At 44.4% G+C, this 15,838-nt stretch overlaps 1 protein-coding gene across 4 annotated transcripts in view; it reads left to right on the forward strand.

The window, feature by feature from the left end:
- The window catches only part of NTN4 (netrin 4), a 182,360-nt gene that overhangs the window by 84,328 nt on the left and 82,194 nt on the right, over positions 1–15,838 (forward strand). For 2 of the 4 annotated variants that reach the window (XM_039495439.1, XM_039495448.1), the window contains exons 1-2: positions 5,977–6,605; positions 12,037–12,566. In XM_039495439.1, the coding sequence (XP_039351373.1) occupies positions 6,482–6,605; positions 12,037–12,566 (654 nt within the window). In that variant the 5' untranslated portion in view covers positions 5,977–6,481. Of the gene's footprint in view, positions 1–5,974; positions 6,606–12,036; positions 12,567–15,838 lie in introns of those variants that run through there. The other 2 variants (XM_039495465.1, XM_039495456.1) reach the window with 2 other exon arrangements.

The raw sequence follows: 15,838 nt of genomic DNA on the forward strand, positions 1-15,838 counted from the left end.
GCTGGGAGCTCCGGGAGTAATTTAAAGGCCCCGGGACTCCCAGCCACAGCCAGAGCACCTGGGCCTTTAAATCTTGATTTAAAGGGCCTGGGTATTTAAAGACTCCGCCTCTTCGGGTTGAGGCCATGCCCCCTGCTCAGGACTCCGGCCTACCGGTAAGTCCTTTAAGTTACTTTCACCCTTGAGTCAGGGAAGGCAAATGGCCTGTATCAGGTGGTGTGGTTGCTGTAGAATGCTGTGCAAAAGAGAAGGGGACAACACAGATGTTTGGCTTGTGGATACAGAGGGCACACCTGCCAATAGCACTTGGCAATAGCACGTGACAGGCTTATGCATTTATTAAGGTAAAGGCATTGCATTAGCCCACTCATTCTCTGTTTGGTGGCTTCTATGGGGTCCACTTTCCAGTGTGTTATGCAATCTTTCCTTTTATTCCCTCCACTGTTTCTGTGCAATGCTGTACAATGGTGTTCCAACAGTGACATTACCAGTACTACAATGCACCCCTCCTCCTGGTGCTGTTATGGTAGATTATGCTGCAGTTAGTTTGCTCCTCTTTCTTGGCCCCCTCCTCTCGTGCCCACTTCTCTCTCTTTCTATAATCTACTTGCTGGCTGCTAACCTTCAGAACTATGCAGTGTAGTTGTAGCCCTGTTGGTTCCAGGGTATTAGAGAGATAAGGTGGGTGAAATAATATATTTTATTGGACCAACTTCTGTTGGTGAGAGAGACAAGCTTTTGAGCCACACAGAGCTCCAGAACTGTAACTCGCATATGGTGCTGTCTTCTGACCTCTGTGCTGCCGTACTCCCTGGTGCCAGGATGGTGCATGCTGCTCCATGCCTAAATTAAAGCAGATATTTCCTGACTTTTGAGCATTTAATGGAGCAAGCTTTAAGAGTGGTTGTAATCCAAAAAGTGACTATGGAATATGGTACCATCCTAACTGACGGGATAAGTTCTCTGTGCTTACTCAGTCTTATTTGCTGGCCAAAATAAGACTTTATTCTTTTTGGTTTGGTTTGGTTTTGGTTTATTTTACTTTTGCTAACCCTGCAGACCGACACAACTGAGAGCCGGTGAGCTGGATTCTATTAAATTGAAAGACTGGGAACTGGGGCTAAGTCTTCCTATGAGCATGTACAGTGTCTAGCATATTTGAGGAATATTGCACTATAACAAAATAAAAATAGTAATCCTTCTTATGCATCATCAATAGAATTGTTTACTAAGTGCCATCCAGTTACATTTGTGCAAACCTATTAACAATAATTTAAATGAAATCTGACTGGCTGATGAAAATTCCAGTCCTTAAATTATATCAGTACATAGGTGTTGGAACTAAGGTTGCTGGGAGTGGCTGCTGAACCCCCCTGTCTTGAAGTGGTTTCCATCATATACAGGGAGTTCAATGGTTCACTGCACCCCAACTATACAAATTGTTCCAGCACCCCTGTACCCTCATCCTCAGTCAAATATGTCACTGTGACTTTCCACATATTTTTCAGTTTATTTTTTTTTAATTTGGCAGGTTCTAGCGGTAGATTTTTTTAAATCATTTCAGGGATAGTAACTTACTGAAGTTGATTCCTTAAGTATTTTAAAAATAGAGAATGCTTGTGGTCCAAACCATCCACTTTAGTTCTTTGCTGCTTTTCCCAAGTTTGGGGACTATTTAAGCTTGATCTCTATGATCCACTTACGTTGAAGTAAGTGGAGTGTCGTAATAAATGGAATCAGTCTGTCATAAACAGGAGGCATTTATTAAACACAACAACCCCATACAGACTCAAACAAACAGACATCCACACAACTTGAAATCCAGTTTTGTCTCCTTTGTTTACCAGGAACCTTTCTGGAAATCTAAACAGTACATAGAGACATCAAGTGTTTAATAATATACTTCAAGTAAATATATTATTACAGAGAGATTCCAGGAGAGGCTGCTCTTGGGCTGGCCTTTGCCCCTTCTGGATGTCCTCTGCTGCCGCCTAGCACTCTTGGAATTAATTGAGTCCAGACCCAACACTGACTACATATCCCTCTGATATTTCCTCTTTATATGACTTTTGCAGGACATTGATTTCAAAAGATGCCACTCCCTGTACAGGACTGAGTGTCTCAGGCCTATGCAGGGAATGGTATCTTTTAAAATCAATGTGGATCAACTACACAGTTAAAGAAATGAGTATTGAAAATACAGCCTGATGTTAAAAAAACAAACAAACCACTATTCTTGATTCTGTATAATTAAAAAGTCTTCCTCTTTTTTATTTCAAGTCTGTCTCTGTCACTTCAACTGAAACAAGCAGTCACTCCTGTTACCAATGTGGCCAGCAGGGTGCATATCACAGTTTGTCTAGCATATAATACCACAAATAATGTCCATTAACATGTGTGAATCAATGACAAAATCATTAGATGTGGTCCTCTTAATGTCACAGAGAAGAAAAAACACAGGGAAAACACTTCTAATTTAGGATTCTGACCTTCTTTATGCATTAAAGGCCTACCATGTACATTAATGGCAACACTCTCATTAACTTCAGTCATGTAGGATCAGGCCCCCAAATAGCAACTTTCCATAGCTAGTAGTTGCATTACTCATTAGCACCCAAAAAAGGGTGGAGGTTATACTTTTAAATACAGAGGTGATTTTTTTTTTATTCCTGACATTTAGATCAATTTAAAAGGAGGATCAAATTAGCCAGTGACCAAATTAAGAGAGAAACTGTAATTGAAACACTGGAAATGTTTCTCATTTCATTGGTTTCTAGTTACTCTGACAGATTATGCAGTAGAACCATGTAAATTTCAAAGGTTTTTCCTTCCTTCTTAGAACTAATCTGCCATGATATAATTAATAGATCCTAAGACCAGAAGGAACCATTATTATGATCATGTAGTCTGACCTCCTGTACGCCACAGGTCATAGAGCCTCACCTGGTAATTCCTGAATCAAGTATATAACTTCTGTTTAAACTAGAGCATAACATGTAGAGAGCTCTCCGGTCTTGATTTCAAGACTTGAAGTGATGGAAAATCCACCATGTGCTTAGGAAAGTGGTTCCAATGGTTAATCACCCTCGCTGTTAGACAAATTTAGATGCAAATTTTTATCTTCAGCTTCCAACCATTTAATCTTGTTATGCCTTTTTCTGCTAAAGAGCCATCTACTATCAGAAATCTCTTCTACTTATAGCTCATTCATGAACAAGCTATTTCTTAACCTTCTCTTGGATAAACTAAGTAGATTGAGGTTCTTAAATCTCTCACTGTAAGGCATGTTTTCCAGACCTTGAATCATGCTTGTAGCTCTTTTCCAAACCCTTTCAAGTTTTCCAACATTAGTAGAATGGAATAGATCTTTGAAGAGGAAATACACAAGTAGGATATCATTTGCCTGGACATTTGGGGTGGTGTAGTGGAAGAGGACAGTTGTGGTGTGCTATGTTGAGAGCTGCAGACTATAGAGATGCTTTCTGGGCCCATCATTTATGGTGGAGGATGGGGGAATATTCTTGTAGCCCACCAGCCATGGATTTTCACAAAATATGTATTTTTCTTAAATAATTACCTTTTTGAGTTGCAATTTCTGATGTTCATTCTCAGCACAGGAGGGTTAGAAGAACCAGCGTGGAAAGCTTCTGAACAATCACTTTTTTTACTTATCTGAATCTACCCTGGCAGGTGAGCATGTTGCAACTGTTATGAAATTTTTCAGCCTTTATTCTTTGCACTTTGAACTTGGATAACTTTATTTTAAAACAACTGCTCTCATATTTAGATCACCTTTCAGCTTTTCCGCTCCCAGATTAAAAAATGCTTTATAAATATCACTCCATTGATCATAGGTTTTATAATTCTCTCATGTGTATGGGCTATCAAAATGCCCTCTGAGAGGTATCTAGTCCTGTTATAATCCATTATGGTTGTAGAACTGTACCATTTGCCTCCAAGAATTCAATTATCTCTATTTCGGTAACATAACTAGGCTGATAGCTTTTGAACATCTAATTTTCAGTGCAGATTTACATAACACAAGAGTAGGCTTCTCATTTCCACAGCTGATGTCATTTTCTTTAATCCTCAGATAGACTTGTGCAGTATGCATGTGTGTGTCTAGACAGGAACTCACTGTCCCATATCCACCAGGCTAATCTCCTGTGTGCTTACCACTTGATAGTCGCAGTGCTGTGCTGCAGACTGACTGTCACCTCTCTGAGACGACTGGATCCAGACTTCTGTGTCTCATCCAACTGGTGGCTGCTGAGGAGACAGAAGGTCCTAATGATTTCTAGTTCATACTTAGCAGAAGGGGAGGTGAAATGCGGGGGTGGGCTGAAGGGAATCATGTACAGGTGTATTATGATGAGCATTGTTTTATGTTGTCACTTTGGTGTAGGGATAGTCACAAATATGTGTGTGTTTAAAGAACAAGCAAGCAAATGGCTTTCAGGGCAGCGCAGTCTCCAATCCAGCCCTCCTCCGTCCTTATGTCAAATAGGCCCCAGTAGTGTTCAGTTGGGAGCCTGGAAGTGAGTTGTCTCTGCTTCATGGGCCATTTGACACAAGGGATGTAGGACTAAAAGATGGCTGAGCTCTGGGGCTGGGGGGATAAGGGCTGGGAAGCAGGAGGGGGTGATGGGGAAGGCAGGTGGCTGTGGCAATGGAGTGGCTAATCTGGATAGGAGAGGGAAACTGATGGGGCAAAATGGCTGGAGGTAGCCATGGCTGAAGGAAGGATAACTGAGCTGGAGACAGATGGTTGGGAGAGCTATTGGCTGAGAGGGAAGAAGAATAATTGGTGGCAGAGAGGATGGCTGGAAGGGGGAAGGGCAAGAGGGCTAGCTGGGCTGGAGGGGGAGAACAGGACTAGCTGGGTGGGGAGCGGGGGCTAGCTGGGGCAGGAGGGGGAAGGGGAGAAGGGCTAGCTGGGCTGTGGGGAGGAGAAGGGCTCGCTGGGCTGGAGCAGGAAGGGGAGCAGGGGGTGGGCTGGGTTGGAGGTGGAAGGGGAGAAGGGCTAGCTGGGCTGGGAGGGGAGAACAGGACTAGCTGGGCTGGGTAAGGGGCTAGCTGGGCTGGAGGGGGGAGGGAGCAGGGGGCTCGCTGGGCTGGGGGGGAGGGGAGAAGGGCTAGCTGGGCTGGAGCAGGAAGGGGAGCAGGGGGCTAGCTGGGCTGGGGGAGGAGCAGGGAGAAGGGCTAGCTGGGCTGGAGGGGAAGGGGAGCAGGGGCTAGCTGGGCTGGGGAGGAGCAGGGCTAGCTGGGCTGGGGGGGAGGGGAGCAGGGGGCTAGCTGGGCTGGAGGGGGAAGGGGAGAAGTGCTAGATGGGCAGGGAGCAGGGGGCTAGCTGGGCTGGAGGGGGAGGGGAGCAGGGGGCTAGCTGGGCTGGGGGAGGATCAGGGCTAGCTGGGCTGGAGGGGAAGGGGAGCAGGGGCTAGCTGGGCTGTGGGGAGGAGAAGGGCTAGCTGGGCTGGAGCAGGAAGGGGAGCAGGGGTTGGCTGGGTTGGAGGGGGAAGGGGAGAAGGGCTAGCTGGGCTGAGGGGAGGGAGAAGGGCTAGCTGGGCTGGGAGGGGAGAACAGGACTAGCTGGGCGGGGTAAGGGGGCTAGCTGGGCTGGAGGGGGAGGGGAGCAGGGGGCTAGCTGGGCTGGGGGGGAGGGGAGCAGGGCTAGCTGGGCTGGGGGGGAGAACAGGACTAGCTGGGCGGGGCGGAGTGGCTGGAAGAAGCGCTGGTCGGAGCAGGACGGGGGGGCTGGGGCTGGCCGAGCGTCCCCCCCCCCTCTCCCCGCGGGTCCATCTGACTGAGGAGGCCCCTGAGCACGCTCGGGTCTGAGGCGGGCGAGCCCGGGCGCCCCGGAGCGCTCCCGCCAGCAGCTGGCAGTCGGAGCTGGCTGCTCCCCCGGCCTGAGGGAGGCTGCTCCGGGGGGCACAGGGAGGCGGGGTGCGTGGCGGGCGCCGGTAGCTGCTCTGGAGGAGATGTGGCTGGGGGCGGTGTCAGCCCCCTGGAGCGGCAGCCAGTCCCTTCGCGCTGGCTGGCTCCGTGCTCCCTCTGCAGTACGGCGAGGCTGCAGCCCGCGGAGCCAGGGGCTGTCAACGCAGGGGAAAGCCAGCGAGGGAGGGGGCCCGGGAGCCGCAGGCACAGAGATCGGGACCAATGCAATAAAATGCACCTCCTGCAAGTGCCCCTTGGGAGGAAGCAGCCGCAGGAGGCGGCGGCGGCCGGGAAGTGAAAGGGCCGGAGAGTTCAGCTTGCCATGCTCTGCACGGGAGCCGCAGCAGCCCGGCGGGTCCCCGCGGGGCAGTGAAATGTTCTCAGCCAGGCACGCGGCTCCCCGGGGGCTGGAGGAGCCAGCAGCTGTCCCGCGATGTCACTCCCCGGGGGAGACTCGGGGGCTGGAGCCTCCCTCCTGCCCTTAGCACTCCAGTGAGTGGCGAATGAAGGACCTGCCGGGAAGGATTTGCTCTGGAGAACCTTCTTCATGTGCAGAAGAGATTCCAGGCTCCTGGTCCTCCTCCTTGATTCATGCACTTTGACCAGGAGTTTGGCCATGGAGAGCTGGGTCTGGCTCATTGTACTTCTGCGCTGCTCTGCTGTAGCTGCAGGTGGGTCTTGATGTATTTTCATTCCTTCTAAACCCTCTCCCCAATCATTAACCTCAGGAAGGAATAAAGCCTGAAGCTGCTGTGGAACACAGTTTCAGACTGCGAAATCGCTTCATATTCCCTATCTTCCTTCCACAGCAGTAAATATATGTAAACCGCTGGTTAAGGGCAGTATTTAAACTGAACGATCAAAGTGTATCTTTCTAGCCCGATTATCATTTTCAGAGCGAACAAAGAAGAGTTTTACTTGCAATGTACACCACTGTGTATATGAACAGACACCCTTAGACTTTTCCTGTACAGGTTTCGGATCTCAATGTTCCTTAGCAGCCGCTCAAGGAAAAGATGTAACATTCGCTTTTTAAAAATGTGACCGGCTCTTTAACAAGTTCCTAAGAGAGTGTGAAAAGTCAAGTGGAATGGGAGAGCCAGGGAAGACATCAGGAAGGCGCAGTTCGTCCAAGAGGGAAAGATGACAATGTAGCATACTGGTTAATGCCATTAAGCTGTGTTTTTTTTAAACTCAACCCTTTTTCTGCCTATGGATACAGGGAACAGGAGCTTCCTTAGCAGGAAAGAGAATAAGGAGCTTGGATTATTTTAGCTATAGCTGGAATGGCCTCTAAAGGGAAAAAGTGCCTCTTCCATGGTCAAAAACAGTCAGTGTTTCAGAGAAGTGTGCACTCACATCTCAGGTTCTTTTGTTTTGTTTGGGTTTTTATTGATTCCTCCGAAAGGGGTCCTCAAACAGTAAAATGTTCTAGGTTCAAGTCACCTTTCTTTCCCTTTTCACTTTCCTTTCGCACTAGTTCCTGGACTTACTATGGGCATATTTCCAAGTCAGTTCTCGTTTTGCCAGAATTGATTTTCAGGAATGCAAATTAAATTCCATATGGGGCAGCTTGTCACACTGCTTCCCATCCAGTACTGCAGATGCACACCAGCAGTCTTGTGTCCATCTCCTCAGCCTCAGCAGTAAGGGGAGGTTTCAAGGGCTAAATACTGTAGGTACGGACTGGCTAAGCAACATCTTAGCGGGGACATGGTTACTGTCTGGAATAGTTTGGAAGTAATGAGAATGAAAGTGAAAAAATGAATATTTAAACAGAACACCAAGAAAAGCTTCCTGATACTGAAAGTTTAGGAAACTCCACCATGTGAGACAGCCAGAATTAGACTGGGCAAAGCACCAAACAGTGCACTGTAGCTGCCCTGGTAGGCAATGGAGTGGGTATCCTGATAAGTGTTTTCCAGCTGTAATTCCTATGCACTGTCCCTTTATCATATCTGACTCAGAGGGAAAAGTCAGACACGTGCATTCTTTCTGAAGTAACTACTACTTCAAGTTTATGCACAAGCAAAGCAATCTAAAGATCTCATATAAGATAAACATGCCTGGACTTTACTGACCCTTAGCACTGACACCCCACAGTGCCTACGCTTATGTTGCTCATAGCACCTTTACCTGAAGTAAAGATAAGATAGCTTTCATTCACTCCCTTTGGTTGACTTATTTATTTAGAAGCTCCTTGGTATCCGGTTAGCATATAGTACAACCGTGTACCACTAAGATTGTTCCTTACTGCTTGTTCTGAGTCTTACCAGCTAAGATCTACAAGATAATGTAGCTCTAACAATCGGGGTGTCAGTTACTATCCTTCTGGTATGGGCACCATTACTTCAGTATTAGAGGGGAGTGAGGAAAGCAGAATTCACAATGTAGTAAATAAAGTTTTTAGTCATGCTTATAATTATCTTTAAAGTACTGATGGCAAAACTAGCACACAGATAAACCAAAGCTTTAAACCCCTTTCCCACCCTTGCCAAATGTATTTAATATAATAAACACTTTGCACTTACAAGGATCTCAAAACATGTCACAATTAGGCTTTAATATTGTGTTATATAAACTGTTTATATAATGTTTTCTTGGAGCTTTTTCAAGCCGAGGGCTGATTTTCTTTTTGAACAAACCTCATTATCAGCTTGTTATAGAAAACTCATATAATCAATTGCAAGGGTGTACATGAAATGTTACTAGGCAAGTGTGTCAACTGAAAAAATGCTTAAACAGGTCGCATATGTTAGGCCTGGATATTTTACAGGTGAGTCATGGTGTACCTTGTGTGCTCTTGTCCATTACTAAAGATTGCTGTTCAGTGATATGTACAGTATATAGGGTATGAAATAGCCTATGGTTAAGCATAACCATTAAGGGGTATGGAGATGCACCTTTCTGGTAGTGGAAGAGCTGACATGAGTTTGTGGCTGACAGTGCGAAAATCTTTATGCTCCAGTCTGTCAATTTTGCGGCATTCTTGTGGTAAACAGCACTAAGCCAGAAAACTGTCACATCTCACAAATTGCAGCACTCTGCATCCATCATTCTCATTTTTTTTTCATTTGAAAAAAACCCTCCTGTTATTCAAAGGTTTTGTTTTTTCCCCCAATATAAGAAGCAATGGCTTGTGAATTCCAACAGCCTGAATCTGTCCTCATTGACTCCAGTGGGAGCAGGATCCACTCCCAAATGAGGAATGAAAACTATGGGCCTGATTCAAAGCCCCTGGGAATATAGAAATAAGGCTTTGATGCTAGCAGGTGCTAACCACTTCTGAGTATCCTCAACTACCATGGACTTTAATGGAGTTGTATGCTCAGAACATCATGGACAAGCTCAGACCTCTGCAGGACAGAGCCCCAAAGAGACAGGCCTACCAAAGGACTACAGGAAGTGTTTTATTTACATTAATCCATTTGTTAATTTAAGTATAATGCATTTGCATCTGAACAGTTACTGTAAGATCCTTGGGGCAGAACTTATAGGTGAAATCCTGGCTCCATTGAAATTCCCATTGACTTTAGCAGGGCAATGATTTTAGTCCACGTTTTCCTCTATATACTATACAATATTGAGCACAAAGATAGCACTTGATCAATATGGATACTCATTAAAAATCATATTGGAGTCCTGACTAAGAACTGATATATTTATTTCTTCACAAGAGCGCTTTCTATTAGAGGCAGTAATTTGAAATGTAATGGTGGAGGGTGCTACAGTAAACGTTTACCTGTTTAACAGGTAACTTCACTACAATAATGTAGCTAAAGAATCCAAGAAGCAGCCAACACATGAAGTCAGCCCATGGTAGGTCTAACTGACAGGGCTGGCTCTAGGCACCAGCGCAGAAAGCAGGTGCTTGGGGCGGCCAATGGAAAGGGACGGCATGTCCGGGTCTTTGGTAGCAATTTGGTGGCAGGTCCCGCGGTCCCACTCAGAGGGAAAGACTGGCTGCCGAATTGCCACTGAAGCATAAAGTGGCATGGTAGAGCTGCCACCGAAGTGCCGCCGATCGCGGCTTTATCGTTATTTTTTTTCTTCACTGCTTGGGATGGCAAAAAAGCTGGAGCTGACCCTGCTAACGCACATGGTAAAATACTTACTTCCCTATCTCTCAGGAGAGCTGTGTCGATTAGTTTATGTTTGGTCAGTTCTTTGAACAGGGATAAGTGTTGTTCTGTAAATTTTACAGTTGTATTTATTCACTGTTATGGGCATAAGTGTATTTTGTAAATTTAAGCTGAGACTGTCTTATTTTAGTTCTTGCCTGCAACTGTCCTTTTTAATGCACGTAATTTCTTATCCCTGTAGGGGATTCATTATTTCACAGAGTATTTTGATCATTAAAATCTTTCCAAGATATTTGTAGCCAATGCCCATTTGTAAGTGCTTTATAAACAATGTTCCACAGCTTTTCTGAGTAATCTGTATAAAAAACCTGCATAGATCCTTGGTATTAGAAATGGGGGGAGGGAAAATCTATCAGATCATTAAATCTACCCCGCTGCTAATGCAGGATAGAACTCCAGTGCAACTGCTATATACCAAAGCTGAATAACAATAATAGCCCCCAGATAAAGGATGTATTGGATATTAAACCAAAATGACACTTGAACTTAGCAAAAAGACCAAGAAGAAACCATAATCGTTAGTGCATAAAGCTTATTGTGTATGTTTGGCCCAGTGATAAAGAACACATTATGCACCTCAGATGTTTTGGCATGCCCATTTTCAAGTCATCAGAGCTGTTTTGTTTGTTTTTTTTTAAGTTAAATGGCTATGGGTCATAAAATACCATCTAGTTCCTGACTGACTGTCAGCTTCATTAATAGGTGGAAAGTTTATAATAAAAATTACTAAACCATGACTGTAACTTTGCTAAAGATTTCATACTGAACCCCTGTGGTGATTTTATTTTCTGTGTAGACACTGTAATTGCATGAGTTTTAAATCAACAAGACTTCTAGGCAAACCTGAACAAAAACCACATAGACTAAATTACAGGGCAATTTGCCAGCACCATTTCAACAGTGGAATTTTTTCTTTACACACCATTAGTGACAAACTTCCAAAATATGAACCAGTGTACCGGCTAAATCCTGACCTCTGCAGCACCTGGGGAGGGGATGATTCAGTTTTCCTACTATGCAAACAACCTCCAGGCTCAGAAGGAATACTGAAGCACCTTGCTTGAATATCCCTCCACAACTCGCCTCCCTGTCTCCTACCCAAAACTCAGCTACCTCATCTGCCCAGTAAGCCCTAGCACCACCTAACTTCCACGCTACTTACTGCTTTCTTCATGGCCTCCTCCCTGTCCTGTGATGGGATGGGTCTCTTTCTGGGGTCTTGAGGAGAGGGGTTGTATGGCCATACCCTGAGATATGTATCTTTGTGGGTATTCAGAGAGGGTCACTGCCCCACTTCAAATCCTCAGTGTTTTCTGGGATAGCTCAGGAAGCAGCTTGGTTTCCCCTGACACAGGGTAGCAAGAGAAGGGAATATTCCCTTTCCCCACTGATGTGGCTGCCATACCAGAGAGTGCTCCATAATGCTTATTGTGGAAGCTAAAAAACCCTCAAGGTTCCCTAGAAACTACCCAATAGGACTTTTTCCTGCATGTGGTTTCCAGGGAACCCTTGAGCATTCCTTGTCTACCACACTAAGCCTTAGGGGGCATCTACTGCCCCTGGGCTTAATGTAGCATCCACTGTAGAGGGAGAGGGAGCTAGGCTGAGGCAAAGGGGATGTAGGGCTGTTGTAAGCGCCCCTCAGTGGAGCATTTTGGGACCAGGAGGAAGTATGGCTGGGGCAGGCCTGTGCTCCAGATGTTCTCTGGCTTGTAGGGGCCACTGAAACAGTTGCAGTCCTGAGGGCTGCCCTAGTCTGCAGCAGCTCCCTTCAGCCCCTGATTCTGGGCTTCTCTTCTTGATCTCTGTGTTGGCCAGTGCAGGATTTAGCTACACTTGTGTGAAGGTTACATAGGGAGCTGTTTCACATGGTAACCTGAATGGTAACCATGCAGTCTTCTGAGAGCAATGCTGTTAAAGATCAATTGCTTTAGATTAACACGTACTTTTCTTCACCTAGGACTGAGCAGTGTTGTCGGAGTTGGGTCCCATTGCGAAAAAGCATGCAACCCTCGAATGGGAAACCTCGCCCATGGACGAAGATTGTGGACAGATACCACATGTGGGCGCAACTCCACCGAGTTTTACTGTTCATATAGTGAGAATGCAGACCTGACATGCAAGCGGCCCAAGTGTGACAAATGCAATGCTGCTCACACCCATCTGGCTCACCCGCCCTCTGCAATGGCCGACTCTTCCTTCCGATTGCCTCGCACATGGTGGCAGTCAGCTGAGGATGTGCACAAGGAGAGGATCCAGCTGGATTTGGAAGCTGAGTTTTACTTTACTCACATAATCATGGTGTTTAAGTCGCCAAGGCCAGCAGCCATGGTTCTGGAGCGATCCCAGGATTTTGGGAAAACATGGAAGCCTTACAAGTATTTTTCCACTAACTGTTCAGCAACTTTTGGCCTAGAGGACGATGTGACAAAGAAAGGAGCAATTTGCACTTCAAGATATTCAAGTCCCTTTCCTTGCACCGGGGGAGAGGTAAGTTCACTGGCATGTTGAAGGGATACTGTCAAATAATGTTGGACCTGAATTCAGTCTCTTCATAATCTTTACAACCTTTGCTCCAGAATTTATATTTCTCATCTTAAAGTGCCATTGTCAACTTGAAATCTAGTTAATTTCAAGAAATGAGTTAAAAGTAGTTGCAAGTACTACACCTGTCCCCGATCCCCTCTGCCAATCTGTGTGGTTTTACAATCACATTTTCCTACTTTTAAAAATGTTTATCTCTCCGGTATTGCTTTGTGAAAGACCCACACAAGCAACAGGTGAATTGACTATACTGGAAAAATGTTGAAACTGGCATACACACAAAGATATTGTTAATTTCAGAAAGTAAACAAATGTGATGGAAGGAGAAAAAGGGAAAAATATTTTTCTCCATTCTCTTTCAGTTCTAGTAATTTTAAATGTTACTTGTAACAATAGGTCAAAATTTGACAGAAATGGGGTTATTTTTCAACGGATGGTGTCCATGTCCCTGTTAAATAACTACCACTGTTACCAACAAATTAAAGTAAAATAAACCAAAAAGAGCCACTGCTTAAATTGACTCTATAATTTTCCTGTAATTCTGTGGAAGAAGGACATACTAGTTAATTAAGAAACCCCACTCTCTCATACATGCTATGTGCATGGACACTAATATTTATAAAAGAGGTAAACAAAAGAAAAGTAGAAGGGAAAAATCATATTTGCTAAAAGAAAAATGACAACATTGAAAAGAGATTATTTTATACATTACAAACAACAGCAAATAAAGAACATATAGATCTGCTACAGAATGCACTGTTTTGCTTTTTTGCTTACACTGATAATTCAGCTAGTTTTCTGAGAGATTCCCTCTAATGAAACCCTAATACAGAAATTAAGATCTGTTGTGGTGCTATCTCTGGGTTTACACTTTCATTAGTGGTGAGGTATCCTCGGTGGACTGTTGGTAAAATCTGCTCCCTCTAGTGGTCTTTCAAGAGGTAGATGATCAGTTCACAGTGCTTTTCAGATGTGTTTTGTTTGTTAAATCAAACTTTTGATTTTCTTTTGGAATAAAATAGAGAATGGGGTGAGTTATTAACAAAAAGAAAGATCAGTTTTGTTCTGTTAGACTGTGTTGATTATTTTCTTTGAAGTAAGGCTCCCCATGGTGGCATCGTGCCGGGGATCAATATACATCTCCAAGTAAATGGGGCTTGTCTATACTACAAGGTCTTTGTTGGTAAAGCTATGCCAGCAGAGCCCTCTAGTGTAAACACAGTGTATACAATAGAAAGAGTTTTTCCACCGGTATAGTAACACCACTTCCCTGATGACACTAGTTATGCCAACAGAAGCACTTATGTTGGCATAGTTGCATCTACACTGGGGTTTTTGCCAACATAGCTATGTCAGCTGGCGATATGATTTTTCCTCCGACACTTCTAGCCAACTTACGTATCTTGGCAAAACTTTGTGTTGTAGACTAAGCCTTAGTAAATCATCTGTTGATATACAGAATCCTCACAAAAACAAAAAGGATTCCTTGTGGCACCTTAGAGACTAACAAATTTATATGGACACAGTTTCCCATCCTCATCCCAGCAGTTTCATGATTCAGTTCATAGACATTTAGGGCCAAATTTGGATATGTTCATGGAATTCACACTGAATTCAGTGAGAATTTTGCCCTGAGATAGCCATATGTGGTTCTCACTGAATTCAGTGAAAATCACATACAGATATCTCAGTGTAAAACCTGACCTTTAAATGAAAGGATCAGATATGAATAAATTAAGTTCGGATTTAATTTCCCTCAAATTTTGCATCCAAAGGGAGGATTCTTTATACAATTTTTCACTTTTTGTTTGTTTTCTTCAGAGAAGAATATGTTAGCTCAATGGCAGGGCTTTGATAGTATTTGAATTTAAAGGGCCAGAACCTCAGCTGGCACACATCAGTATTCCGTTTACCCCAACTGAGCATCCAACCCACAGTCTGAAAGCAATTGCTTTGCTAAAGGGTCATAAGGATTGTCACTGTTTAAAAATTAACAATACATGTGAACTCAAACAATATCAGCCATCACTGCAGTTATTCAGTTAGCTTTCTCCAGGATTGGGCACCGGTTTGATTAAGAAACGAGTAAGGAGTACCTGTCCAAAGGAATACATAAGTCTAGTCACTAAAATGCACCCTTCTATGTAAAACGTCATGGGAGGGCAGCAGCTGTTCTGGTCTGGAGAGAAACTTTTAAGTGCATTCTTTTCATTGAAGGAATGAAAGCCTCTAGGCTCACTGAAGAGGCCGGTGTCCTTAGCAGTTACTTTATTAATCCAATTAAGGGTTAAAATAAGGGGATTACAAGGGAAAACTGCTTCTTGCTCCCCCTCCTTTGGTAAAAGCAGAGAAAGAACTTCCCCTCATGCTGGGGTTGGGACTCACTAAACAAGGGAATCTGCAGTAGAAGTAGCAGGAGGTGCCAGACTGAGGAGTTTCTGAGGCTCTCAGCATCTCCACCAGTTGTGTGCCATCTCCATAAGGTTATGTAATGCCACATAATACATTACCATGTAATGTTGAGCCCTATGACGATAGCTACACCAGGATTGGTGACCTCTCTAGTTTGATCACAGAAGAGTGTGATTTGTGTGTTCTCATTCACACGATTCCTTGGTGTGTTCTCATTCACACGATTCCTTTCTACAAGTGATGCTCAGAGAGAAGAAATTCAGCCCTGACTTGGGTTTGCAAAGAGTGTAAACCAGGGCAGGATTTGGCTCATTCGAGGTTGATTCTGTAGCTACTATGTGTGTATACAGATCCCACTGAAGTCATCCCAGTAAAGTGTGTCCACATAGAGGTGTGCAAATACAGGCCGAGTCAGTCTGCATGTGAGTCAGTGGAATTTCTGCATGTGCAGCAGCTAAGGGATTGATAGCCCCGTGTGGATACAAAATTTGTATCTGCATCCGATCCACAATCCGCAAACGTATTCCGCAGATATCCGCAGGTTTGCTGGGCTATGAATATAAAATTTGAATCTGCACCCATCTGCAAATATGGTCCACAGACATCTACAGATATAAAGTAGATATCCGCAAATTTGCAGGGCTCTAAGGATTGAGACTCCTACAAGTAGAAATCAGCAAATACCTTAGGTAAGGGAAGGAATTCAGTATTATTCAGTGTATTCCAGGTAGCATGCTACAAAGCAATCCATTCACAGAATGGCCTTATTGTTGCAGTGTCTAATATGTTGGCTTCATTTTATTGTA

This window comes from Mauremys reevesii, linkage group 1 (assembly GCF_016161935.1).
Source record: "Mauremys reevesii isolate NIE-2019 linkage group 1, ASM1616193v1, whole genome shotgun sequence".
Lineage (NCBI taxonomy): Eukaryota > Metazoa > Chordata > Testudines > Geoemydidae > Mauremys > Mauremys reevesii.